Source organism: Mustelus asterias, unplaced genomic scaffold (genome assembly GCF_964213995.1).
Source record: "Mustelus asterias unplaced genomic scaffold, sMusAst1.hap1.1 HAP1_SCAFFOLD_1577, whole genome shotgun sequence".
Classification (NCBI taxonomy): Eukaryota; Metazoa; Chordata; class Chondrichthyes; order Carcharhiniformes; family Triakidae; genus Mustelus; species Mustelus asterias.
In genome coordinates this window covers 40,707-68,619 of record NW_027591522.1, presented here as the reverse complement: position 1 = coordinate 68,619, position 27,913 = coordinate 40,707, and the positions used below count along the sequence as shown (strand labels likewise).

The following is a 27,913-nucleotide window of genomic DNA, read 5'->3' as shown; positions in this document are numbered from 1 at the left end:
ACCTCTATTAGATCTCCCCTCATTCTCCGTCTTTCCAGGGAGAACAACCCCAGTTTACCCAATCTCTCCTCATAGCTAAGACCCTCCATACCAGGCAACATCCTGGTAAACCTTCTCTGCACTCTCTCTAACGCCTCCACGTCCTTCTGGTAGTGCGGCGACCAGAACTGGACGCAGTACTCCAAATGTGGCCTAACCAGCGTTCTATACAGCTGCATCATCAGACTCCAGCTTTTATACTCTATACCCCGTCCTATAAAGGCAAGCATACCATATGCCTTCTTCACCACCTTCTCCACCTGTGTTGCCACCTTCAAGGATTTGTGGACTTGCACACCTAGGTCCCTCTGTGTTTCTATACTCCTGATGACTCTGCCATTTATTGTATAACTCCTCCCTACATTATTTCTTCCAAAATGCATCACTTCGCATTTATCCGGATTAAACTCCATCTGCCACCTCTCCGCCCAATTTTCCAGCCTATCTACATCCTGCTGTATTGCCCGACAATGCTCTTCGCTATCCGCAAGTCCAGCCATCTTCGTGTCATCCGCAAACTTGCTGATTACACCAGTTACACCTTCTTCCAAATCATTTATATATATCACAAATAGCAGAGGTCCTAGTACAGAACCCTGCGGAACACCACTGGTCACAGACCTCCAGCCGGAAAAAGACCCTTCGACCACTACCCTCTGTCTCCTATGGCCAAGCCAGTTCTCCACCCATCTAGCCACTTCTCCTTGTATCCCATGAGCCTTAACCTTCTTAACCAACCTGCCATGTGGGACTTTGTCAAATGCCTTACTGAAATCCATATAGACGACATCCACGGCCCTTCCTTCATCAACCATTTTTGTCACTTCCTCAAAAAACTCCACCAAATTTGTAAGGCATGACCTCCCTCTTACAAAACCATGCTGTCTGTCACTAATGAGATTGTGCATTTAGAACGGAACATACACCCTGTCTCTAAGAATCCTCTCCAACAACTTCCCTACCACGGACGTCAAGCTCACCGGCCTATAATTTCCTGGGTTATCCCTGCTACCCTTCTTAAACAACGGGACCACATTCGCTATCCTCCAATCCTCAGGGACCTCACCCGTGTCCAAAGAAGCGACAAAGATTTCCGTCAGAGGCCCAGCAATTTCATCTCTCGTCTCCCTGAGCAGTCGAGGATAGATGCCATCAGGCCCTGGGGCTTTGTCAGTTTTAATGTTCCCTAAAAAACCTAACACTTCCTCTCTTGTAATGGAGATTTTCTCTAACGGGTCAACACCTCCCTCCGAGACACTCCCGGTTAACACGCCCCTCTCCTTCGTGAATACCGATGCAAAGTATTCATTTAGGATCTCCCCTATTCCCTTGGCGAGAGAAACGTCTTCATTCAGAGAGTTGTTGGGGTTTGGAATGTGCTACCTGGGAGAGAGGTGGAGGCAGATTTTATAGGAGTTTCCAAAAGAGAGCTGGAGACATGTTTGAAAATGATGAATTCGGAGGGTTACAGAGACAGGGCTGGGGAATGGGACTTACGAGGTAGCTCCTCTGAGAGTCACGATGGGCCGAATGGCTTCCTTCTGTGCTATAAACTTTGATGATTCTATAGTCCCTTCTCATTGCATAACAACAAAGAACAAAGAAAATTACAACACAGGAAGAGGCCCTTCGGCCCTCCAAGCCTGCACCGACCATGCTGCCCGACTGAACTAAAACCCCCTACCCTTCCGGGGACCATATCCCTCTATTCCCATCCTACTGCGAGTCTGTGATAGGTATGTCCCTGTCAGGCAAGGAGGAATTGGTAGGGCTAGGGAACCGTGGTGCACCAAAAAAGTTTCTTTGTTGGTTAAAAAGAAAAAGGAGGCTTATGTTCGGATGAGACGTGAGCACTCGGGTAGTGCACTAGAAAGCTTTAGATTGGCTAAGAGGGAGTTGAAGAGCGAGCTTAGAAGGGCTAAAAGGGGACATGAGAAGACTTTGGCGGATAGGGTTAAAGAGAATCCTAAGGCGTTCTATAGGTATGTCAAGAACAGAAGGTTGGTTAGGGCAAGTTTAGGGCCAGTTATAGATGGCAGAGGGAAGTTATGTGTGGAACCGGAGGAGATTGGTGAAGCATTGAACCAATATTTCTCTTCGGTGTTCACGCAAGGGGACATGAATATAGCTGAGGAGGACACTGGGTTGCAAGGGAGTAGAATAGACAGTATTACAGTTGATAAGGAGGATGTGCAGGATATTCTGGAGGGTCTGAAAATAGATAAATCCCCTGGTCCGGATGGGATTTATCCAAGGATTCTCTGGGAGGCAAGAGAAGTGATTGCAGAGCCTCTGGCTCTGATCTTCAGGTCGTCGTTGGCCTCTGGTATAGTACCAGAAGATTGGAGGTTAGCGAATGTTGTCCCATTGTTTAAGAAGGGGAACAGAGACTTCCCCGGGAATTATAGACCGGTGAGTCTCACTTCTGTTGTCGGCAAGATGTTGGAAAAAATTATAAGGGATAGGATTTATAGTTATTTGGAGAGTAATGAATTGATAGGTGATAGTCAGCATGGTTTTGTGGCAGGTAGGTCGTGCCTTACTAACCTTATTGAGTTTTTTGAGAAAGTGACCAAGGAGGTGGATGGGGGCAGGGCAGTGGACGTGGTATATATGGATTTTAGTAAGGCGTTTGATAAGGTTCACCATGGTAGGCTTCTGCAGAAAATGCAGATGTATGGGATTGGGGGTGATCTAGGAAATTGGATCAGGAATTGGCTAGCGGATAGGAAACAGAGGGTGGTGGTTGATAGTAAATATTCATCATGGAGTGCGGTTACAAGTGGTGTACCTCAGGGATCTGTTTTGGGGCCACTGCTGTTTGTAATATTTATTAATGATCTGGATGAGGGTATAGTTGGGTGGATTAGCAAATTTGCTGATGACACCAAAGTCGGTGGTGTGGTAGACAGTGAGGAAGGGTGTCGTAGTTTGCAGGAAGACTTAGACAGGTTGCAAAGTTGGGCCGAGAGGTGGCGGATGGAGTTTAATGCGGAGAAGTGTGAGGTAATTCACTTTGGTAGGAATAACAGATGTGTTGAGTATAGGGCTAACGGGAGGACTTTGAATAGTGTGGAGGAGCAGAGGGATCTAGGTATATGTGTGCATAGATCCCTGAAAGTTGGGAATCAAGTAGATAAGGTTGTTAAGAAGGCATATGGTGTCTTGGCGTTTATTGGTAGGGGGATTGAATTTAGGAGTCGTAGCGTTATGTTGCAACTGTACACAACTCTGGTGCGGCCGCACTTGGAGTACTGTGTGCAGTTCTGGTCCCCACATTACAGGAAGGATGTGGAGGCTTTGGAGAGGGTGCAGAGGAGGTTTACCAGGATGTTGCCTGGTATGGAGGGGAGATCCTATGAGGAGAGGCTGAGGGATTTGGGATTGTTTTCGCTGGAAAGGCGGCGGCTAAGAGGGGATCTTATTGAAACATATAAGATGATTAGAGGTTTAGATAGGGTGGATAGTGATAGCCTTTTTCCTCTGATGGAGAAATCCAGCACGAGGGGGCATGGCTTTAAATTGAGGGGGGGTAGTTATAGAACCGATGTCAGGGGTAGGTTCTTTACCCAGAGGGTGGTGAGGGATTGGAATGCCCTGCCAGCATCAGTAGTAAATGCGCCTAGTTTGGGGGCGTTTAAGAGATCCGTAGATAGGTTCATGGACGAAAAGAAATTGGTTTAGGTTGGAGGGTCACAGTTTTTTTTTTTAACTGGTCGGTGCAACATCGTGGGCCGAAGGGCCTGTTCTGCGCTGTAATGTTCTATGTTCTATGTTCTATGTTCTATTCATGTACTTGTCAAAACGCCCCTTAAAACTCACTACCGTATCCGCTTCCACTACCTCCCCGGCAGCGAGTTCCAGGCACCCACCACCCTCTGTGTAAATAATCTGCCTCGTACATCTCCTTTAAACCTTGCCCCTCGCACCTTAAACCTGTGCCCCCTAGTAATTGACTCTTCCGCCCTGGGAAAAAGCTTCTGCCTATCCACTCTGACCATGCCTCTCATAATCTTGTAGACTTCTATCAGATCGCCCCTCAACCTCCGTCGCTCCAGTGGGAACGAACCAAGTTTCTCCAACCTCTCCTCATAACCAATGCCCTCCATACCAGGCAACATCCTGGTAAATCTTTTCTGTACCCTCTCCAAAGCCTCCACATCCTTCTGGTAATGTGGCGACCAGAATTGAACACTATATTCCAAGTGCGGCCTCACTGAGGTTCTATGAAGCGTCAACATGACTTGCCAATTTTTAAACTCAATGCCCCAGCCGATGAAGGCAAGCATGCCGTATGCCTTCTTGACTACCTTCTCCACCTGCATTGCCACTTTCAGTGACCTGTGTACCTGTACACCCAGATCCCTCTGCCTATCAATACTCTTAAGGGTTCTGCCATTTACTGTATATTTCCTATCTGTATTAGACCTTCCAAAATGCATTACCTCACATTTGTCCGGATTAAACTCCATCTGCCATCTCTTTCCCCAAGTCTCCAAACGAAAAAAAAAGGGAAAAAAAGGGCATGGGTTAAGGGTGAAAGGAGAAAAGTTTAAAGGGAATATTAGGGGGGGCTTCTTCACGCAGAGAGTGGTGGGAGTGTGGAATGAGCTGCCGGATAAAGTGGTAAATGCGGGGTCACTTTTAACATTTAAGAAAAACTTGGACGGGTTCATGGATGAGAGGGGTGTGGAGGGATATGGTCCAAGTGCAGGTCAGTGGGACTAGGCATAAAATGGTTCGGCACAGATAAGAAGGGCCAAAAGGCCTGTTTCTGAGCTGTAATTTTCTATGGTTCTATGATCTAGATCCTGCTGTAAGCTCTGATGGTCCTCATCGCTATCCGCAAATCCACCAACCTTTGTGTCATCCGCAAACTTACTAATCAATCCAGTTACATTCTCCTCCAAATCATTTATATATATGTAAGGGACTGAGGAAAATTTGTGGGGAAGACAGTTACCAGTGTTCTTTGTCCCTGGTGGGTTTCAGTGTCCTGTTTGCCGGGCGGGTGCTGTGAACAGGATGCTGTTGGTTGAGTGATGTGGGCTGGGCCAATGGGATTGCTCTGGGGGCGGGAGGAAAAAAAGGCGCCAGGAAGTGAAGCAGCTGCAGAGAGAGAAGCAGAGCTGGAGAGGCAGAGCTGGAGAGGCAGAGCTGGAGAGGCAGAGCTGGAGAGGGAGAGAGAGAGCTTTTTCCAGGCAGGGAGAATTGGGTTTGGAGTGAGAGGCAGCCAGGCGTTCCCCTGCCTGTTCTTTTCATTACTGCCGAGGAGGACAGCATTCAGCGCACTCGACCTATGTTGCTGCACGGATAGCTCGCGGCACCTCTGCCTCCTGCGGCATCATCTTCCACACGTGTGTCTCTCCTGGACTGTGTGTGGGTGTCGTGAGTAACTGGTGGGGACTATACAGTCCAACTGGATCAGTATCTACAAATGTGTTACTGAGGATGAGTTTCCCTATATGTGCACCAACGGATGGGCCCCAACGGTTATAGATCAGAGCTCACTGTTTTATGTCTGTTAATGATATGTGTTATTAAATTTATTTTTGATATCCCGATTACAGTACTGACATTTATGGGTAAACAGGGAATTAGCCAAATCAACATCAACCGCTAGGAATTCGGGATCCTGTTGATTGAATATTTAAATAGTAGCCCCATGTAGTGGTCAGCAGGGGGTTACATATATTACAAACAGCAAAGGTCCCAGCACTGGTCCCTGAGCTACACCACTTGTCACAGCCCTAGTTTAGCATGTCCCCTAGTTGGTTCCTCAGAATAATGGTCTAAAAATAATCTCGTACCCACACCAGGAATTAATCTGTCACAGTATTGTTGCTAATTTGATTTGCCCAATCTTTCTGTAGATTAATGTCACCCATGATTATTGTAGCACCCTTGTTACATACATCCTGAATTTCCTGTTTAATTCCATCCCCTACCTCACCGCTACTGTTTGGAGGTCTATAGACAAATCCCACTCTTTGTTCCTTCTTAGCTCCACCCAGACTGATTCTACATGGAGATTTTCTGAGCCAATATCCTCTCTCTCTATTGCACTGAGTTCATTCTTAACTCACAAAGTCACCCCAAATCCGTCCCTTTTTGTCTGTTCGACCTCAATATCCAATATCCTCGGCGATTCAGTTCCCAGACTTGGTCACCTTGCAGCCATGTCTCTGTAATCACAATCATATCGTATCCGTGTGTACCAATTTACACTGTTCATCCATCTACCTCACTGCATCGGAACATCGGAATCAGGAGCAGGAGACAAATCCAGCCCTTTGAGCCGGCTCCACCGTCCAATCAGATCATGGCTGATCTCCCCCTGCTCTCAAACCCACCTCCCCACCTGTTCCCCATATCCCCTTATCCCTTTATCAGAAATATATCTGTCTCCTTCGTGAAACCATTCAATAATTCAGACTCCCCCGCGCGATGGGGCAGCGAGTTCCACACATTCACCCCCCTCTGCGAGAAGTAGTTCCTCCTCATCTCAGTTTTAAATCTACCGCCTCTCAGCGTTTACCTGTAACCTCTTGTTCCAGATTGCCCAACACGAGGAAACATTTGGTCTATATTTACTTTATCAATCCCTTTTAGAATCTTATATACCTCGATCAGACCCTCTCTCATCCGAAACTCCAGTGAGTACAAACTTGGACAGCCCCGAAATTCCACAGAAAGTGTCCCAATGTCTCAGCAATCCAAATCCCCCACTCCCCTTTACCCCCACTCCCCTCTACCCCCACTCCCCTCTACCCCCACTCCCCTCTACCCCCACACCCCTCTACCCCCACACCCCTCTACCCCCACACCCCTCTACCCCCACTCCCCTCTACCCCACTCCCCTCTACCCCCACTCCCCTCTACCCCCAGTCCCCTCTACCCCCAGTCCCCTCTACCCCCAGTCCCCTCTACCCCCACTCCCCTCTACCCCCACTCCCCTCTACCCCCACTCCCCTCTACCCCCACTCCCCTCTACCCCCACTCCCCTCTACCCCCACTCCCCTCTACCCCCACACCCCTCTACCCCCACACCCCTCTACCCCAACACCCCTTTACCCCCACACCCCTTTACCCCCACACCCCTTTACCCCCACACCCCTCTACGCCCACACCCCTCTACCCCCACTCCCCTCTACCCCCACTCCCCTCTACCCCCACTCCCCTCTACCCCCACTCCCCTCTACCCCCACTCCCCTCTACCCCCACTCCCCTCTACCCCCACTCCCCTCTACCCCCACTCCCCTCTACCCCCACTCCCCTCTACCCCCACTCCCCTCTACCCCCACTCCCCTCTACCCCCACACCCCTCTACCCCCACACCCCTCTACCCCCACTCCCCTCTACTCCCACTCCCCTCTACCCCCAGTCCCCTCTACCCCCAGTCCCCTCTACCCCCAGTCCCCTCTACCCCCACTCCCCTCTACCCCCACTCCCCTCTACCCCCACTCCCCTCTACCCCCACTCCCCTCTACCCCCACACCCCTCTACCCCAACACCCCTTTACCCCCACACCCCTTTACCCCCACACCCCTTTACCCCCACTCCCCTTTACCCCCACTCCCCTTTACCCCCACTCCCCTCTACCCCCACTCCCCTCTACACCCACTCCCCTCTACCCCCACTCCCCTCTACCCCCACTCCCCTCTACACCCACTCCCCTCTACCCCCACACCCCTCTACCCCAACACCCCTTTACCCCCACACCCCTTTACCCCCACTCCCCTTTACCCCCACTCCCCTTTACCCCCACTCCCCTTTACACCCACTCCTAACCCACCCCACGGCCTATTCCCTCCACACCAGCCACCCACACCCATCACATCTTCACTCCCCACCCCCCACCCAAGCACATCCCCACTCCACACCCCCTCCATCCCCACCCCCACACCCACACCCCCCATCCCCACCCCACACCCCCTCCATCCCCACCCCCACACCCCCCATCCCCACCCCACACCCACTCCATCCCCACCCCCACGACGACCCTCCATCCCCACCCCCACACCCCCTCCATCCCCACCCCCACACCCCCTCCATCCCCACCCCCACACCCCCTCCATCCCCAGGCCCATCCCGTCCATCCCCACACCCCCTCCATCCCCACCCCCACAACCCCCTCCATCCCCACCCCCACACCCCCTCCATCCCCACCCCCTCCATACCCCCCCACCCCCTCCATCCCCACCCCCCACCCCCTCCATCCCCACCCCCACACCCCCTCCATCCCCACCCCCACACCCCCTCCATCCCCACCCACACACCCCCTCCATCCCCACCCCCACACCCCCTCCATCCCCACCCCCTCCATCCCCACCCCCACACCCCCTCCATCCCCACTCCCACACCCCCTCCATCCCCACCCCCACACCCCCTCCATCTCCACCCCCACACCCCCTCCATCTCCACCCCCACACCCCCTCCATTCGCACCCCCACAACCCCTCCATCCCCACCCCCACACCCCCTCCATCCCCACCCCCACACCCCCTCCATCCCCACCCCCTCCATCCCCACCCCCACACCCCCTCCATCCCCACCCCCTCCATCCCCACCCCCACAGCCCCTCCATCCCCACCCCCACACTCCCTCCATCCCCACCCCGTCCATCCCCACCCCCACACCCCCTCCATCCCCACCCCCACACCCCCTCCATCCCCACCCCCACACCCCCTCCATCCCCACCCCCACACCCCCTCCATCCCCACCCCCACACCCCCTCCATCCCCACCCCCACACCCCCTCCATCCCCACCCCCACAACCCCCTCCATCCCCACCCCAACACCCCCTCCATCCCCACCCCCACACCCCCTCCATCCCCACTCCCACCCCACCTCCATCCCCACCCTCCATCCCCACACCCCCTCCATCCCCACCCCCCCTCCATCCCTACCCCCACACCCCCTCCATCCCCACTCCCACCCACCCTCCATCCCCACCCCCCTCCATCCCCACCCCCACCCCCCTCCATCCCCACCCCCACCCCCCCTCCATCCCCACTCTCACCCCCCTCCACCCCACCCCCACCCCCCCTCCACCCCCACCCCCACGCCCCCTCCATCCCCACCCACACATCCCCTCCATCCCTACCCCCACCCCCCCTCCATCCCCACTCCCACCCCCCCTCCATCCCCACCCCCACACCCCGTCCATCCCTACCCCCACACCCCCTCCATCCCCACGCCCACCCCCCCTCCATCCCCACACCCCCTCCATCCCCACACCCCCTCCATCCCCACGCCCCCTCCATCCCCACCCCCACGCCCCCTCCATCCCCACCCCCACCCCCCCTCCATCCCCACCCCCACGCCCCCTCCATCCCCACCCCCACACCCCCTCCATCCCTACCCCCACCCCCCTCCATCCCCACTCCCACCCCCCCTCCATCCCCACCCCCACACCCCGTCCATCCCTACCCCCACACCCCCTCCATCCCCACTCCCACCCCCCCTCCATCCCCACGCCCCCTCCATCCCCACGCCCCCTCCATCCCCACCCCCACGCCCCCTCCATCCCCACCCCCACCCCCCCTCCATCCCCACCCCCACCCCCCCTCCACCCCCACCCCCACGCCCCCTCCATCCCCACCCCCACGCCCCCTCCATCCCCACCCCCACCCCCCCTCCATCCCCACCCCCACACCCCCTCCATCCCCACCCCCACCCCCCCTCCATCCCCACTCCCACCCCCCCTCAGTGTGCATGCTTTCCACAATAACACCAGTCACAGTTCCAGCTCCAAATCACCCATTTCAAACAGTGACATCTGATGGCACATCCTGCACATGTGCTCACTCTGGAGGCTAGACGTATCCCTGACTTCCCACATTGCACAGGAGGAGCACTGCAAATGGATGTGATAGCCTGCCTGGACTGAGCCTGAAAGGAAATCCTTTAGTTTTACCTCCTCGGGTCTGGTTCAGGGTATGCTAAGGACAATAGAAATACTCACCAAGTCCTACTGAGCAAGTCAGCAGCTGCTCTTTCTGCAAAAGGTTCAAAAGGAAGAAATGACCTGGTTCCCTCCTCCCCAAACTCCCTCAGTGAGACACTAACTGTCACACTCTACTGTAGACCCAGCAGCACTCCAGTGCAGAATATTTTATAGAACATAACAGCGCAGTACAGGCCCTTCGGCCCTCGATGTTGCGCCGACCAGTGGAACCAATCTAAAGCCCATCTAACCTACACTATTCCAATATCATCCATATGTTTATCCAATAACCATTTGAATGCTCTTAATGTTGACGAGTCCACCACTGCTGCAGGCAGGGGATTCCACGCCCTTACTACTCTCTGAGTAAAGAATCTACCTCTAACATCTGTCCTATATCTCTCACCCCTCAATTTAAAGCTATGTCCCCTCGTGCTAGCCAACACCATCCGAGGAAAAAGGCTCTCACTGTCCACCCTATCTAATCCTCTGATCATCTTGTATGCCTCTATTAAGTCACCTCTTAACCTTCTTCTCTCTAACGAAAACAGCCTCAAGTCCCTCAGCCTTTCCTCATACGATTTTCCCACCATACCAGGCAACATAGAACATAGAAAGCCACAGCACAAACAGGCCCTTCGGCCCACAAGTTGCGCCGATCACATCCCCACCTCTAGGCCTATCTATAGCCCTCAATCCCATTAAATCCCATGTACTCATCCAGAAGTCTCTTAAAAGACCCCAACGAGTTTGCCTCCACCACCACCGACGTCAGCCGATTCCACTCACCCACCACCCTCTGAGTGAAAAACTTACCCCTGACATCTCCTCTGTACCTACCCCCCAGCACCTTAAACCTGTGTCCTCTCGTAGCAACCATTTCAGCCCTTGGAAATAGCCTCTGGGAGTCTACCCTATCCAGACCTCTCAACATCTTGTAAACCTCTATCAGGTCACCTCTCATCCTTCGTCTCTCCAGGGAGAAGAGACCAAGCTCCCTCAACCTATCCTCATAAGGCATGCCCCCCAATCCAGGCAACATCCTTGTAAATCTCCTCTGCACCCTTTCAATGGCTTCAACATCTTTCCTGTAATGAGGTGACCAGAACTGCGCGCAGTACTCCAAGTGGGGTCTAACCAGGGTCCTATAAAGCTGCAGCATTATCTCCCGACTCCTAAACTCAATCCCTCGATTAATGAAGGCCAGTACGCCGTACGCCTTCTTGACCGCATCCTCCACTTGCGAGGCCGATTTAAGAGTCCTATGGACCCGGACCCCAAGGTCCTTCTGATCCTCTACACTGCTAAGAATGGTACCCTTCATATTATACTGCTGCTTCATCCCATTGGATCTGCCAAAATGGATCACCACACACTTATCCGGGTTGAAGTCCATCTGCCACTTCTCCGCCCAGTCTTGCATTCTATCTATGTCTCGCTGCAACTTCTGACATCCCTCCAAACTATCCACAACACCACCTACCTTGGTGTCGTCAGCAAACTTACCAACCCATCCCTCCACTTCCTCATCCAGGTCATTTATGAAAATGACAAACAGCAAGGGTCCCAGAACAGATCCCTGGGGCACTCCACTGGTCACTGACCTCCATGCAGAGAAAGACCCCTCCACAGCCACTCTCTGCCTTCTGCAGGCAAGCCAGTTCTGGATCCACAAGGCAACAGCCCCTTGGATCCCATGCCCTCTCACTTTCTCAAGAAGTCTTGCATGGGGGACCTTATCGAACGCCTTGCTGAAGTCCATATAGACCACATCCACCGCTCTTCCTTCGTCAATGTGTTTGGTCACATTTTCAAAGAACTCAACCAGGCTCGTAAGGCACGACCTGCCCTTGACAAAGCCGTGCTGACTACTTTTGATCATACTAAACTTCTCTAGATGATCATAAATCCTGTCTCTCAGGATCCTCTCCATCAACTTACCAACCACTGAGGTTAGACTCACCGGTCGGTAATTTCCCGGGCTGTCCCTGTTCCCTTTCTTGAATATAGGGACCACATCTGCAATCCTCCAATCCTCCGGAACCTCTCCCGTCTCCATCGACGATGCAAAGATCATCGCCAAAGGCTCCGCAATCTCCTCCCTCGCCTCCCACAGTAACCTGGGGTACATCCCATCCGGTCCCGGCGACTTACCAACCTTGATGCCATTCAATAGTTCCAACACATCCTCTTTCTTTATGTCCACATGCTCGATCCTTTCTGTCCACCGCAAACCAGCAGTACAACCACCCAGATCCCTTTCCACCGTGAATACCGAGGTAAAGTATTCATTAAGCAGCTCCGCCATTTCTAACGGTTCCGCACAAACTTTTCCCCCTTCACCTTTTAAGGGTCCTATGCCTTCACATCTCATCCTTTTACTCTTGACATATTTGTAGAAAGCCTTGGGATTCTCCTTAATCTTACCCGCCAAGGCCTTCTCATGACCCCTTCTCGCTCTCCTAATTTCCTTCTTAAGCTCCTTCCTACATCCCGTATACTCCTCTAAATCCTTAACACCTCCTAGCTCTCTGAACCTTCTGTACGCCTCTCTTTTCTTATTCACCAGGTTCATCACAACCTTCGTGCACCACGGTTCCCGTACCCTACCAACACCCCCCTGTCTCATCGGAACGTTGTCATGCAGAGCTCCAGACAAACATTCCTTGAAAATCCTCCACTTTCCTTCGGTACTTTTCCCCAAGAATGCCTCCTTCCAATTTACCCGTCTAATTTCCTCCCTGATGACACTGTATTTCCCTTTACTCCAGAGAAACACTTTCCTAGCCTGCCTGATCCTATCTCTTTCCAATGCTATCGTGAAGGAGATAGAATTATGATCGCTATCCCCAAGATGCTCACCCACCGAGAGATCCTCCACCTGTCCAGGTTCATTAGCCAGCACCAGATCAAGTACAGCCTCTCCTCTAGTAGGCTTATCCACATACTGTGTCAGGAAACTCTCCTGGACACACCTAACAAACTCCTCTCCATCCAAACCCCTAGCCCTAGGGATATTCCAATCTATGTTTGGGAAATTAAAATCTCCCATCACGACAACTCTGTTATTCCTACATCTCTCCAGGATATGTTTCCCCATCTGCTCCTCAACATCTCTGTTACTATTGGGCGGCCTATAGAAAACACCCAGCAACGTTACCGACCCCTTCCTGTTCCTCACCTCCACCCACAGAGACTCCGTAGTCAATCCCTCCACGGCGTCCACCTTCTCTACAGCCGTGACACTATCCCTGATCAACAGTGCCACTCCCCCCCCTCTCTTGCCTCCCTCCCTGTCCTTCCTGAAACATCTAAAACCCGGCACCTGAAGCACCCAGTCCTGTCCCTGAGACATCCAAGTCTCCGTAATGGCCACCACATCACAATTCGAAGCAGCAATCCACGCTCTAAGCTCATCCACTTTATTCACTACACTCCTGGCATTAAAATAGACACATCTCAGACCTTCAGCCTGAGCACTTCCCTTCTCCATCACTCGTCTAACCTCCCTCTTACCCTGTTTACATTCCTTATCTATTTGCGAGCTAACCTCCTCGCTCTCAGTCCCCTCATTTCGATTCCCTCCCCCCAACCTTTCTAGTTTAAAGTCTCTCCAGTAGCCTTAGCCAACCTTCCCGCCAGGATATTGGTCCCCCTGGGATTCAAGTGCCACCCGTCTTTTTTAAACAGGTCACACCTGCCCCTAAAGAGGTCCCAATGATCCAAGTACCCAAATCCTTGTCCCTTGCTCCAGTCCCTCAGCCACGCATTCATTCTCCACCGATTCCTGTTCTCACTCTCCCGCGGCACAGGCAGCAATCCCGAGATTACTACCTTTGCATTCCTCTTTCTCAGCTGTCTACCTAACTCCCTATATTCTCTTTTCATGACCCCTTCCCTGGTATCCTGGTAAATCTCCTCTGCACCCTTTCCAATGCTTCCACATCCTTCCTATAATGCGGCGACCAGAACTGTACGCAATACTCCAAATGCGGCAGCACCAGAGTTTTGTACAGTTGCAGCATGACCTCCTGGCTCCGAAACTCAATCCCTCTACCAATAAAAGCTAACACACCGTACGCCTTCTTAACAACCCTATCAACCTGGGTGCCAACTTTCAGGGATCTATGCACATGGACACCCAGATCCCTCTGTTCATCCACACTACCAAGTATCTTACCGTTAGCCCAGTACTCTGTATTCCTGTTACTCCTTCCAAAGTGAATCACCTCACACTTTTCCGCATTAAACTCCATTTGCCACCTCTCAGCCCAGCTCTGCAGCTTATCTATGTCCCTCTGTAACCTGCCACTTCCCTCAGCACTGTCTACAACTCCACCGACTTTAGTGTCATCCGCAAATTTACTAACCCATCCTTCTACGCCCTCATAAGAACATAAGAACATAAGAAATAGGAGCAGGAGTAGGCCATCTAGCCCCTCGAGCCTGCCCCGCCATTCAATAAGATCATGGCTGATCTGACGTGGATCAGTACCACTTACCCGCCTGATCCCCATAACCCTTAATTCCCTTACCGATCAGGAATCCATCCATCCGCGCTTTAAACATATTCAGCGAGGTAGCCTCCACCACCTCAGTGGGCAGAGAATTCCAGAGATTCACCACCCTCTGGGAGAAGAAGTTCCTCCTCAACTCTGTCTTAAACCGACCCCCCCTTTATTTTGAGGCTGTGTCCTCTAGTTTTAACTTCCTTACTAAGTGGAAAGAATCTCTCCGCCTCCACCCTATCCAGCCCCCGCATTATCTTATAAGTCTCCATAAGATCCCCCCTCATCCTTCTAAACTCCAACGAGTATAAACCCAATCTCCTCAGCCTCTCCTCATAATCCAAACCCCTCATCTCCGGTATCAACCTGGTGAACCTTCTCTGCACTCCCTCCAATGCCAATATATCCTTCCTCATATAAGGGGACCAATACTGCACACAGTATTCCAGCTGCGGCCTCACCAATGCCCTGTACAGGTGCATCAAGACATCCCTGCTTTTATATTCTATCCCCCTCGCGATATAGGCCAACATCCCATTTGCCTTCTTGATCACCTGTTGTACCTGCAGACTGGGCTTTTGCGTCTCATGCACAAGGACCCCCAGGTCCCTTTGCACGGTAGCATGTTTTAATTTGTTTCCATTGAGATAGTAATCCCATTTGTTATTACTTCCTCCAAAGTGTATAACCTCGCATTTATCAACGTTATACTCCATTTGCCATATCCTCGCCCACTCACTCAGCCTGTCCAAATCTCTCTGCAGATCTTCTCCGTCCTCCACACGATTCACTTTTCCACTTATCTTTGTGTCGTCTGCAAACTTCGTTGCCCTACACTCCGTCCCCTCCTCCAGATCATCTATATAAATGGTAAACAGTTGCGGCCCGAGTACCGATCCCTGCGGCACGCCACTAGTTACCTTCCTCCAACCGGAAAAACACCCATTTATTCCGACTCTTTGCTTCCTGTCGGATAGCCAGTCCCCAATCCACTTTAACACACTACCCCCAACTCCGTGTGCCCTAATCTTCTTCAGCAGCCTTTTATGGAGCACCTTATCAAACGCCTTTTGGAAATCCAAAAACACCGCATCCACCGGTTCTCCTCTATCAACCGCCCTAGTCACATCTTCATAAAAATCCAACATGTTCGTCAAGCACGACTTTCCCCTCATGAATCCATGCTGCGTCTGATTGATCGAACCATTTCTATCCAGATGCCCTGCTATCTCCTCTTTAATAATGGATTCCAGCATTTTCCCTACTACAGACGTTAAGTTGACCGGCCTATAGTTACCTGCCTTTTGTCTCCTTCCTTTTTTAAACAGCGGCGTAACATTAGCCGTTTTCCAATCAACCGGCACTACCCCAGAATGCAACGAGTTTTGATAAATAATCACTAACGCATCCACTATTACCTCTGACATTTCTTTCAATACCCTGGGATGCATTCCATCCGGACCCGGGGACTTGTCCACCTTCAGTCCCATTAGTCTACCCAGCACTGCCTCTCTGGTAACATTAATTGTATTAAGTATTTCTCCTGCTGCCAACCCTCTATCGTTAATATTTGGCAAACTATTTGTGTCCTCCACCGTGAAGACCGACACAAAAAACTTATTTAAAGACTCAGCCATATCCTCATTTCCCACTATTAACTCCCCCCTCTCGTCCTCCAAGGGTCCAACATTCACTCTAGCCACTCTATTCCTTTTTATATATTTATAAAAACTTTTACTATCATTTTTTATATTAATTGCTAGCCTAGCTTCATAGTCTATCCTTCCTTTCTTTATCGCTTTCTTAGTCTCTCTTTGTTGTTTCTTAAATTTTTCCCAATCACTTGTTTCTCCACTATTTTTGGCCACTCTGTACGCAGCTGTTTTTATTTTAATACTCTCCTTTATTTCCTTCATTATCCACAGCTGGTTCTCCCTTTTCTTACAATCCTTGTTTTTTGCTGGAATATATTTTTGCTGAGAACTGAAAAGGATCTCCTTAAAAATCCTCCACTGTTCCTCAGCTATCCTACCTGCCAGCCTGCTCTCCCAGTCTACCTTAGCCAATTCATCCCTCATCCTATCATATTTCCCTCTGTTCAAACAGAGGACACTGGTTTGGGACCAAACTTTCTCCTCTTCCATCTGAATCAGAAATTCGACCATATTGTGGTCACTAGACCCAAGAGGGTCCTTCACAATAAGATCCTTAATTCTACCTACCTCGTTACACAATACCAGATCCAAAATAGCTCGTTCCCTCGTCGGTTCCGTAACATGCTGTTCAAGGAAACTATCCCGACAGCATTCTAAGAACTCTTCCTCCATTCCACCCTTACCGACTTGAGTCTGCCAGTCAATGTGCATGTTGAAGTCCCCCATGATTATTGCCGTTACCTTTTTACACGCATCCCTTATCTGCTTGTTTACAGCCCTCCCTACCTCAACATTATTATTTGGGGGCCTATATACCACACCTACTAGTGTCTTTCTCCCTCTACTATTCCTCATCTCTACCCATAATGATTCCACGTTTTGTTCCTCAGAGCCTATGTCATCCCTCAGTACTACCCTGATATTATCTCTTATTAATAGCGCGACCCCACCACCTTTTCCTTCCTGTCTATTCTTCCTAAACGCCTGATACCCCTGGATATTCATCTCCCAGTCCTGGTCACCTTTCAGCCACGTTTCTGTAATGGCCACTAGATCGTACCCATTTGTGCTGATTTGCACCATCAACTCATTTACCTTGTTCCGAATGCTTCGTGCATTCAGGCAAAGTGTCCTTATTCCAGCTTTTATCTGGACCCGCTTTGATGAGTCGCGAACACCCTCTCCCTCTACTCCCTTATCTAAATTACCGCCTTCATTCACTTGCACCCTCTCCTCTACCATTAATTTTGTAATTCCCCTTACCCCTGCATCCTCCCCCCCATCAATTAGTTCCTTGATCCTAGTCAACCTCTTCTAGCTCCCCTCCCCCCAACCTATCTAGTTTAAATTCTCCCCAGTAGCCTTAGCCAACCTACCAGCCAGGATATTGGTCCCCGTGTGATTCAAGTTCCACCCGTTTTTTGTATACAGATCACCCCTGCCCCTAAAGAGGTCCCAATGGTCCAGGAACCTGAATCCCTGCCCCCTGCACCAGTCCCTCAGCCACACATTCATCCTCCACCTCACTCCATTCCTGCCCTCACCTTCCCGTGGCACAGGCAGTAATCCTGAGATTACTACCTTTGCTTTCCTCTTTCTCAGCTGTCTCCCTAATTCCCTGTACTCCCTTTTCATGACCCCTTCTCCCTTCCTACCCACATCCAGGTCATTAATAAAAATGACAAACAGCAGTGGCCCCAAAACAGATCCTTGTGGTACACCACTAGTAACTGAACTCCAGGATGAATATTTCCCATCAACCACCACCCTCTGTGATTCTACATTCTCATATCCCTGGTCTGGAAACCCTCCCCCCTCACCCCTGCCCAGCCCATGTGATGTAAGACTTTGAGTTTGACTTTGTAAATGTTAGAACATTACTGGTCTCAGCATTGACTCTGTTGTGTGTCTGTGGATACTCTGCTTACAGTTTGTTATTCTCTGTGATATTGCAGACCGTGACTTGAAGACAGATGGATTCAGTTTGGATTCGTGCCGTGGAATGGTCAATCTCTTGGATGTATCCTTTATCGAGATTTCTAAATCCCTCAGAACATTTACAGGATGAGGGAGGAGCCTCTGAACTTTGGAGATATTGGCCTCTGTGAAGCCACGACCGTTTCCTGCTCTTACTGGAGACAGTACCCCCGGTCATCTCTCTCTGAGTCTGGGGAGAGTCTCCCCTTCCCAAGCAGGGGGTCTCTCAATGAGTTTCTAATTGACAGGAGCTGTAGTATCGATGAAATCTCCCTCCGCTGCCCAGCATGGGCTAGCTGTCTGATCTGGTCTCTTATTCTGCACAATAGAACATAGAACATAGAAAGCCACAGCACAAACAGGCCCTTCGGCCCACAAGTTGCGCCGATCACATCCCCACCTCTAGGCCTATCTATAGCCCTCAATCCCATTAAATCCCATGTACTCATCCAGAAGTCTCTTAAAAGACCCCAACGAGTTTGCCTCCACCACCACCGACGTCAGCCGATTCCACTCACCCACCACCCTCTGAGTGAAAAACTTACCCCTGACATCTCCTCTGTACCTACCCCCCAGCACCTTAAACCTGTGTCCTCTCGTAGCAACCATTTCAGCCCTTGGAAATAGCCTCTGAGAGTCTACCCTATCCAGACCTCTCAACATCTTGTAAACCTCTATCAGGTCACCTCTCATCCTTCGTCTCTCCAGGGAGAAGAGACCAAGCTCCCTCAACCTATCCTCATAAGGCATGCCCCCCAATCCAGGCAACATCCTTGTAAATCTCCTCTGCACCCTTTCAATGGCTTCAACATCTTTCCTGTAATGAGGTGACCAGAACTGCGCGCAGTACTCCAAGTGGGGTCTAACCAGGGTCCTATAAAGCTGCAGCATTATCTCCCGACTCCTAAACTCAATCCCTCGATTAATGAAGGCCAGTACGCCGTACGCCTTCTTGACCGCATCCTCCACCTGCGAGGCCGATTTAAGAGTCCTATGGACCCGGACCCCAAGGTCCTTCTGATCCTCTACACTGCTAAGAATGGTACCCTTCATATTATACTGCTGCTTCATCCCATTGGATCTGCCAAAATGGATCACTACACACTTATCCGGGTTGAAGTCCATCTGCCACTTTCCGCCCAGTCTTGCATTCTATCTATGTCCTCTGTAAGAGTCGTTTGTAGAATGTTTTAGTGACAGTTTCCTGGGGATCCAAGTATGGATAAAGCCATTTTAAACCTGCAGCAAGTGGATAATAATACAGCTGAATTCAACATGAAGCCCAGAGTGAAATCCTCCAGTCCCCAAACAACTTAAACAACCTGTGTTCAGAGGAGTGCCGGTGCTTAATTGGATAAATAGACCAAAAAATATGGAGGGAAATGAACAGTGGGAAACATTTAAAGAAACAATTCAAAATGTTCAACAAAAATACAGTCCATTAAAAACAAAAGCTCAGCAAGAAAGACCCATCCGTGGCTCAATCAGGAAGTTAGGAATAGGATTAGATTAAAAGAAGAGGCTTTCCAATGCTGTAAAGAAAGGGAGGAATGGGAGGATTTTAGAAAGCAGCAGAAGACCCCACCAAAAGGGAAAGGTGAGAGTTAGTTAGCCAGGAATATAAAAACAGATTGTTAGTTGTGGACTGGTGGACAATACGGTGGACAGATTGAGTTTAATAAAGCAAAGGGTGAGATTTTTCGTTTGGTTTTAGGATTGGAAAGCAGTGTATTTTTAAAAATTTGATTTGATTTATTCTTGTCACATGTATTAACATACAGTGAAAAGTATTGTTTCTTGCGCGCTATACAGACAAAACATACCGTTCATAGAGAAGGAAAGGAGAGGGTGCAGAATGCAGTGTTACAGTCATAGCTAGGGTGTAGAGAAAGATCAACTTAATGCGAGGGAGGTCCATTCAAAAGTCTGACAGCAGCAGGGAAGAAGCTGTTCTTGAGTCGGTTGGTACGTGACCTCAGACTTTTGTATCTTTTTCCCGACGGAAGAAGGTGGAGGAGAGAATGTCCGGGGTGCGTGGGGGGGTCCTTAATTATGCTGGCTGCTTTGCCGAGGCAGCGGGAAATGTAGACAGAGTCAATGGATGGGAGGCTGGTTTGTGTGATGGATTGGGCTACATTCACGACCTTTTGTAGTTCCTTGCGGTCTTGGGCAGAGCAGGAGCCCCATACCAAGCTGTGATACAACCAGAAAGGATGCTTTCTATGGTGCATCTGTAAAAGTTGGTGAGAGATGTAGCTGACATGTCAAATTTCCTTAGTCTTCTGAGAACGTAGAGGCGTTGGTGGGCTTTCTTAACTGTAGTGTTGGTTCCTTCACCCTGTGCCCCAACTTTGCAGCTGAACCAAATGTGAGTGCAGTGTGTGTCTCTCTCCAGCACAGTCTGTGTATGTCCTTACTCAGTGCAGTCTGAGAGAGCTGCTTGCTTGTATGGAGCATTTGCTGAGTTAGTCAGCCAGCCCAGCTCCCTGCTACAGTCATTAACTGCTGACTGAGAGATCACAGCCATTGACAGGCAGCTAGCTGTTTACAAACCCATCTCACTAAATACTTTTCACTGTATACTAACACACATGACAATAACAATACTTTTCACTGTATACTAACACACATGACAATAACAATACTTTTCACTGTATACTAACACACATGACAATAACAGTACTTTTCACTGTATACTAACACACATGACAATAACAGTACTTTTCACTGTATACTAACACACGTGACAATAACAATACTTTTCACTGTATACTAACACGCATGTGACAATAACATATCAAATCTAATCATTTGAAAGTTGGAAGTTCACTGTGAGAATCTGAGTCTCAATCTAAACTGACACTTCAGTCTCTGATGTGAAAAGTATTGGACCGACCTCACATTACCGCGGATGACAAGGGGGATCTCGGAGCTCTCAGCAGTGGGTTAAGCAAGCTGTTTCACACTGCCACTACACATTGACTACACAACAGTAGTTTCCACCAATAGCACACTGCCATCCAAAAACATGTTCAGCTGACAGCATGGAAACAGGCCCTTCGGCCCAACTTGTCCATGCCGCCCTTTTTTTGAAAGCCCTAAGCTAATCCCAATTGCCCGCATTTGGCCCATATCCCTCTATACCCATCTTACCCATGTAACTATCTAAATGCTTTTTAAAAGATAAAATTGTACCCGCATCTACTACCACCTCTGGCAGCTTGTTCCAGACACTCACTACCCTCTCTGTGTGAAAAAATTGCCCCTCTGGACACTTTTGTATCTCTCCCCTCTCACCTTAAACCTATGCCCTCTAGTTTTAGACTCCCCTACCTTTGGGAAAAGATATTGACTATCTAGCTGATCTGTGCCCCTCATTATTTTATTGAGGGGGGGTAGTTATAGAACCGATGTCAGGGGTAGGTTCTTTACCCAGAGGGTGGTGAGGGATTGGAATGCCCTGCCAGCATCAGTAGTAAATGCGCCTAGTTTGGGGGCGTTTAAGAGATCCGTAGATAGGTTCATGGACGAAAAGAAATTGGTTTAGGTTGGAGGGTCACAGTTTTTTTTTAACTGGTCGGTGCAACATCGTGGGCCGAAGGGCCTGTTCTGCGCTGTAATGTTCTATGTTCTATGTTCTATGTTCAGCCTCCTACGCTCCAGGGGAAAAAGTCCCAGTCTATCCAGCCTCTCCTTATAACTCAATCCATCAAATCCCGGTAACATTCTAGTAAATCTTTTCTGCACTCTTTCTAGTTTAATAATATCCTTTCTATAATAGGGTGACCAGAATTGTACACAGTATTCCAAGTGTGGCCTTACCAATGTCTTGGACAACTTCAACAAGACGTCCCAACTCCTGTATTCAATGTTCTGACTGATGAAAAGAAGCATGCTGAATGCCTTCTTCAGCCCCTGCTTATGTTTCTTATATACACGGGTAGAATTGGGCACTTCATAAGTTCATAAGATATAGGAGCAGAATTAGGCCATTCGGCCCATCGAGTCCACTCTGCCATTCGATCATGGCTGATATTCTTTGGAACAATATTCTTTGTAACAAAGGTTCTTTGGAACAATATGTAGATAGCCTGACTAGAGAGGGGGCTATACTGGACCTAGTACTGGGGAATGAGCCCGGTCAGGTCTTCAAAGCTTCGGTCGGGGAACATGTGGCAAATAGTGACCACAATTCCGTTAGCTTTAGGATAGTGATGGAAAAGGATGAGTGGTGTCCCAAGGGTAAGGTGTTGGATTGGGGGAAGGCTAACTTTAGTGGGATTAGGCAGAAATTGGCAGCTCTTGATTGGGAGAGGCTGTTTGAGGGTAAATCCACATCTGGCATGTGGGAGTCTTTTAAGGAACAGTTGTTAGGGCTACAGGACAGGCATGTGCCTGTAAAAAAGAAGGATAGGAAGGGTAGGATTCGAGAACCGTGGATAACCAGGGAAATTGAGGGACTGGTCAAAAAGAAAAGAGAGGCGTACGTTAGGTCCAGGCAGCTAAAAACGGAGGGAGCTCTGGAGGAATACAAAGAAAGTAGGAAAGAACTCAAACGAGGAATTAGAAGGGCAAAAAGGAGTCACGAAATGTCCTTGGCAGACAGGATTAAGGAGAATCCCAAGGCATTTTATTCATACGTTAGGAACAAAAGGGTTGTCAGGGAAAAAATCGGACCTCTCAGGGACAAAAGTGGGGAATTATGCTTACAGCCCAAAGAAGTAGGGGAGATCCTAAATGAATACTTTGCGTCGGTATTCACAAAGGAGAGGGATGTGTTGACTGGGAGTGTCTCGGAGGGGAGTGTTGAACCGTTGGAGAAAATCTCCATTACAAGGGAGGAAGTGTTAGGTTTTTTAGAGAATATAAAGACTGACAAATCCCCAGGGCCTGATGGAATCTATCCAAGGTTGCTCAGGGATGGAATCTATCAAGGCTGCTTCAGGGATGAAATCGTTGGGCCTCTGACACAAATCTTTGTCTCGTCACTGGACACAGGTGAGGTCCCAGAGGATTGGAGGATAGCTAATGTGGTCCCGTTATTTAATAAGGGTAGGAAGGATAACCCGGGTAATTATAGGCCGATGAGCTTGACGTCCGTGGTGGGGAAGTTGTTGGAGAGGATTCTTAGAGATAGGATGTATGCGCATTTAGAAAGGAATAAACTCATTAACGATAGTCAGCATGGTTTTGTGAGAGGGAGGTCATGCCTCACTAACCTGGTGGAGTTTTTTGAAGAAGTGACTAGAATGGTTGACGAGGGAAGGGCCGTGGATGTCGTCTATATGGACTTTAGTAAAGCGTTTGACAAAGTCCCTCATGGTAGGTTGGTGCAAAAGGTTGAATCTCATGGGATAAAGGGGGAGGTGGCTAGATGGGTGGAGAACTGGCTTGGTCACAGAATAACACCAGGTTAAAGTCCAACAGGTTTATTTGGTAGCAAATACCATTAGCTTTCGGAGCGCTGCTCCTTCGTCACATGGAGTGGAAATGTGCTCTCACACTCTTACTGTGTTTACCCCAGTCCAACGCCGGCATCTCCACATCTTGGTCACAGAAGACACAGGGTGGTACTGGAAGGGTTTTTTTCCGGCTGGAGGCCTGTGACGAGTGGTGTTCCGCAGGGCTCTGTATTGGGACCTCTACTGTTTGTGATTTATATAAACGATCTGGAAGAAGGTGTAACTGGGGTGATCAGTAAGTTTGCAGATGACACGAAATTGGCTGGACTTGCAGATAGTGAGGAACATTGTCAGAAGCTACAGATGGATATAGATAGGCTGGAAATTTGGGCAAAGAAATGGCAGATGGAGTTCAATACAGATAAATGTGAAGTGATGCATTTTGGTAGAGCTAATATAGGGGGGAGCTATACGATAAATGGCAGAACCATAAAGGGTGTAGATACGCAGAGGGACCTGGGTGTGCAAGTCCACAGATCCTTGAAGGTGACGTCACAGGTGGAGAAGGTGGTGAAGAAGGCATATGGCATGCTTGTCCTAACATGACATAGAGTATAAAAGTTGGGGTCTGATGTTGCAGAGGTATAGAACGTTGGTTCGACCGCATTTGGAATACTGCGTCCAGTTCTGGTCGCCACACTACCAGAAGGACGTGGAGGCTTTGGAGAGAGTACAGAGGAGGTTTACCAGGATGTTGCCTGGTATGGAGGGGCTTAGTTATGAGGAGAGATTGGGTAAACTGGGGTTGTTCTCACTGGAAAGATGGAGGATGAGGGGAGACCTAATAGAGGTGTATAAAATTATGAAAGGCATAGATAGGGTGAACGGTGGGAAGCTTTTCCCCAGGTCGGTGGTGACGTTCACGAGGGGTCATAGGTTCAAGGTGAGGCGGGGGGAGGTTTAACACGGATATCAGAAGGACATATTTTACACAGAGGGTGGTGGGGGCCTGGAATGCGCTGCCGGGCAAGGTGGTGGAGGCGGACACACTGGGAACGTTTAAGACTTATCTAGATAGCCACATGAACGGAGTGGGAATGGAGGGATACAAAAGAATGGTCTAGTTTGGACCAGGGAGCGGCGCGGGCTTGGAGGGCCGAAGGGCCTGTTCCTGTGCTGTATTGTTCTTTGTTCTTTGTTTATGCTCCTCATCCCCATTTTCCTGCCTTCTCCCCATAACCCTTCAACCCATTACCAATTAAAAACCTGTCTAACTCCTCCTTAAATTTACTCACTGGCCCAGCATCCATCGCACTTTGGGTTCACAACCGTTTGGGAGAAGTAGTTTCTCCTCAACTCTGTTTTAAATTTGCTACCTTTATCCTAAGACTATGACCTCTCGTCCTAGAATACTCCACAAGAGGAAGCATCCGCTCCATGTCTACTTTATCCATCCCTTTTAGAACATAGAACATAGAACAGTACAGCACAGAACATATTGTATCATCTTGTAAACCTCAATTTGATCTCCCCTCATTCTTCTAAATTCCAGAGAGTATCGGCCTAAACTGTTCAATCTCTCTTCATACGACAAACCCCTCATCTCTGGAATCAATCTAGTGAACCTCCTCTGAACTGCCTCCAATGTCACTACATCTATTCTCAAATATGGGGACCAAAACTGTGCGCAATACTCCAGGAGCGGCCTCACCAATGCTTTGTATAGTTGTAACAATATTCCTCACCTTTATATTCTACTCCTTTAGATATAAATGTCAACACTCCATTCACTTTCTTTATTATCTGCTGTACCTGCATGCTAGTTTTCTGTGACTCATGAACAAGGACACCCAGATCCCTCTGCACCGGGGCACCCCGAAGTCTCTCCCCATTTCGAGAATAAGTCTCCTTCCCATTTTTCCGACCAAAATGTATGAGCTCACACCTCATAGAGTCAAAGAGTCATAGAGGTTTACAGCATGGAAACAGGCCCTTCGGCCCAACTTGTCCATGACGCCCTTTTTTTTTAAAACCCCGAAGCTAATCCCAATTGCCCGCATTTGGCCCATATCCCTCTATACCCATCGTACCCATGTAACTATCTAAATGCTTTTTAAAAGACAAAATTGTACTCGCCTCTACTACTGCCTCTGGCAGCTTGTTCCAGACATTCACCACCCTCTGTGTGAAAAAATTGCCCCTCTGGACACTTTTGTATCTCTCCCCTCTCACCTTAAACCTACGCCCTCTAGTTTTAGACTCCCCTACTTTTGGGAAAAGATATTGACTATCTAGCTGATCTGTGCCCCTCATTATTTTATAGACCTCTATAAGATCACCCCTCAGCCTCCTACACTCCAGAGAAAAACGTCCCAGTCTATCCAGCCTCTCCTTATAACCCAAACCATCAAGTCCCGGTAGCAGCCTAGTAAATCCTTTCTGCACTCTTTCCATGTTAAACTCCATCTGCCACATTTTGGCCCACTCTCCTAACCTAAGGGGTAACCAAGAAGGTAGATGAGGGCAGTGCAGTTGATGTTGTCCACATGGACTTTAGCAAGGCCTTTGACAAGGTACCGCATGGTAGGTTGTTGCATAAGGTTAAATCTCACGGGATCCAGTTTGAGGTATCTAAATGGATACAAGAGTGAGTTGCAGAGAATTGTTTTTCAAACTGGAGGCCTGTGACCAGCGGTGTTCCTCGGGGATCAGTGCTGGGCCCACTGTTATTTGTCATTTATATTAATGATTTAGATGAGAATATAGGAGGCATGGTTAGTAAGTTTGCAGATGACACCAAGATTGGTGGCATAGTGGACAGTGAAGTAGGTTGTCTCCAATTGCAACGGGATCTTGTTCAATTGGGCCAGTGGGCTGATGAATGGCAGATGGAGTTTAATTTAGACAAATGCGAGGTGATGCATTTTGGTAGATTGAATCAGGGCAGGACTTACTCAGTTAATGGTAGGGCGTTGGGGAGAGTTACAGAACAAAGAGATCTAGGGGTACATGTTCATAGCTCCTTGAAAGTGGAGTCACAGGTGGACAGAGTGGTGAAGAAGGCATTCGGCATGCTTGGTTTCATCGGTCAGAACATTGAATACAGGAGTTGGGACATCTTGTTGAAGTTGTACAAGACATTGGTAAGGCCACACTTAGAATACTGTGTGCAATTCTGGTCACCCTATTATAGAAAGGATATTATTAAACTAGAAAGAGTGCAGAAAAGATTTACTAGGATGCTACCGGGACTTGATGGTTTGAGTTATAAGGAGAGGCTGGATAGACTGGGACTTTTTTCTCTGGAGCGTAGGAGGCTGAGGGGTGATCTTATAGAGGTCTATAAAATAATAATAAACAGATCAGCTAGATAGTCAATATCTTTTCCCAAAGGTAGGGGAGTCTAAAACGAGAGGGCATAGGTTTAAGGTGAGAGGGGAAAGATATAAAAGTGTCCAGAGGGGCAATTTTTCCACACAGAGGGAGGTGAGTGTCTGGAACAAGCTGCCAGAGGTAGTAATAACTTAGACTTAGAAATCCTACAGCACAGAGAGAGGCCATTCGGCCCATTGAGTCTGCACCGACCACAATCCCACCCAGGCTCTATCCCCATATCCCTACATATTTACCCACTAATCCCTCTAACCTACGCATCGCAGGAAACTGAGGGCAATTTTAGCATGGCCAATCAACCTAACCCACACATCTTTGGACTAGTAGAGGCGGGTACAATTTTATCTTTTAAAAAGCATTTAGATAGTTACATGGGTACGATGGGTAGAGAGGGATATGGGCCAAATGCGGAAAATTGGGATTAGCTTAGGGGTTTAAACAAAAAGGGCGGCACGGACAAGTTGGGCCGAAGGGCCTGTTTCCATGCTGTAAACCTCGATGACTCTGTGACTCTGTCTATATCCATTTGTAAGTTTCTTATTTCCTCATTGCAACTTACTGTCCCGCCTACTTTTGTGTCATCTGCAAATTTGGCTCTCGAGCCTTCTATCCCTGTATGCAAGTCATTAATATAGATTGTAAATAGCTGGGGCGCAGGAACCGAACCCTGTGGCACCCCCACTAGTTACTTCCTGTCATTCAGGAGAAAACCCATTTCTCCCGACTTCTCTTTAACCTGCATTCTACAGAAAGATGGCAGCGGCCGACTGGGTGTGGTGGAGTTTCAGATCATGTGGAACAAGATACGCAAGTGGCTGGTAAGACATAGGATCTGTGAGCGCTCTCCCTCGCGCCCGCTCTCCCTCGCGCCCGCTCTCCCTCGCGCCCGCTCTCCCTCGCGCCCGCTCTCCCTCGCGCCCGCTCTCCCTCGCGCCCGCACGCTCACTCGCTCTTGACAACTCTAGAGCTTCGGATGGATTCACTTTGGAGC

The 27,913-nt window shown here is 49.4% G+C and overlaps 1 protein-coding gene across 1 annotated transcript in view; it reads left to right on the top strand.

Moving 5' to 3' along the window:
• The window catches only part of LOC144488448 (calpain-1 catalytic subunit-like), a gene marked incomplete at its 5' end in the record, with an annotated part of 53,539 nt that overhangs the window by 12,422 nt on the left and 13,204 nt on the right, over nucleotides 1–27,913 (top strand). The window contains 2 exons of the mRNA XM_078206520.1: nucleotides 18,106–18,170; nucleotides 27,672–27,740. Of these exons, the coding sequence (XP_078062646.1) occupies nucleotides 18,106–18,170; nucleotides 27,672–27,740 (134 nt within the window). The remainder of the gene's footprint in view (nucleotides 1–18,105; nucleotides 18,171–27,671; nucleotides 27,741–27,913) is intronic.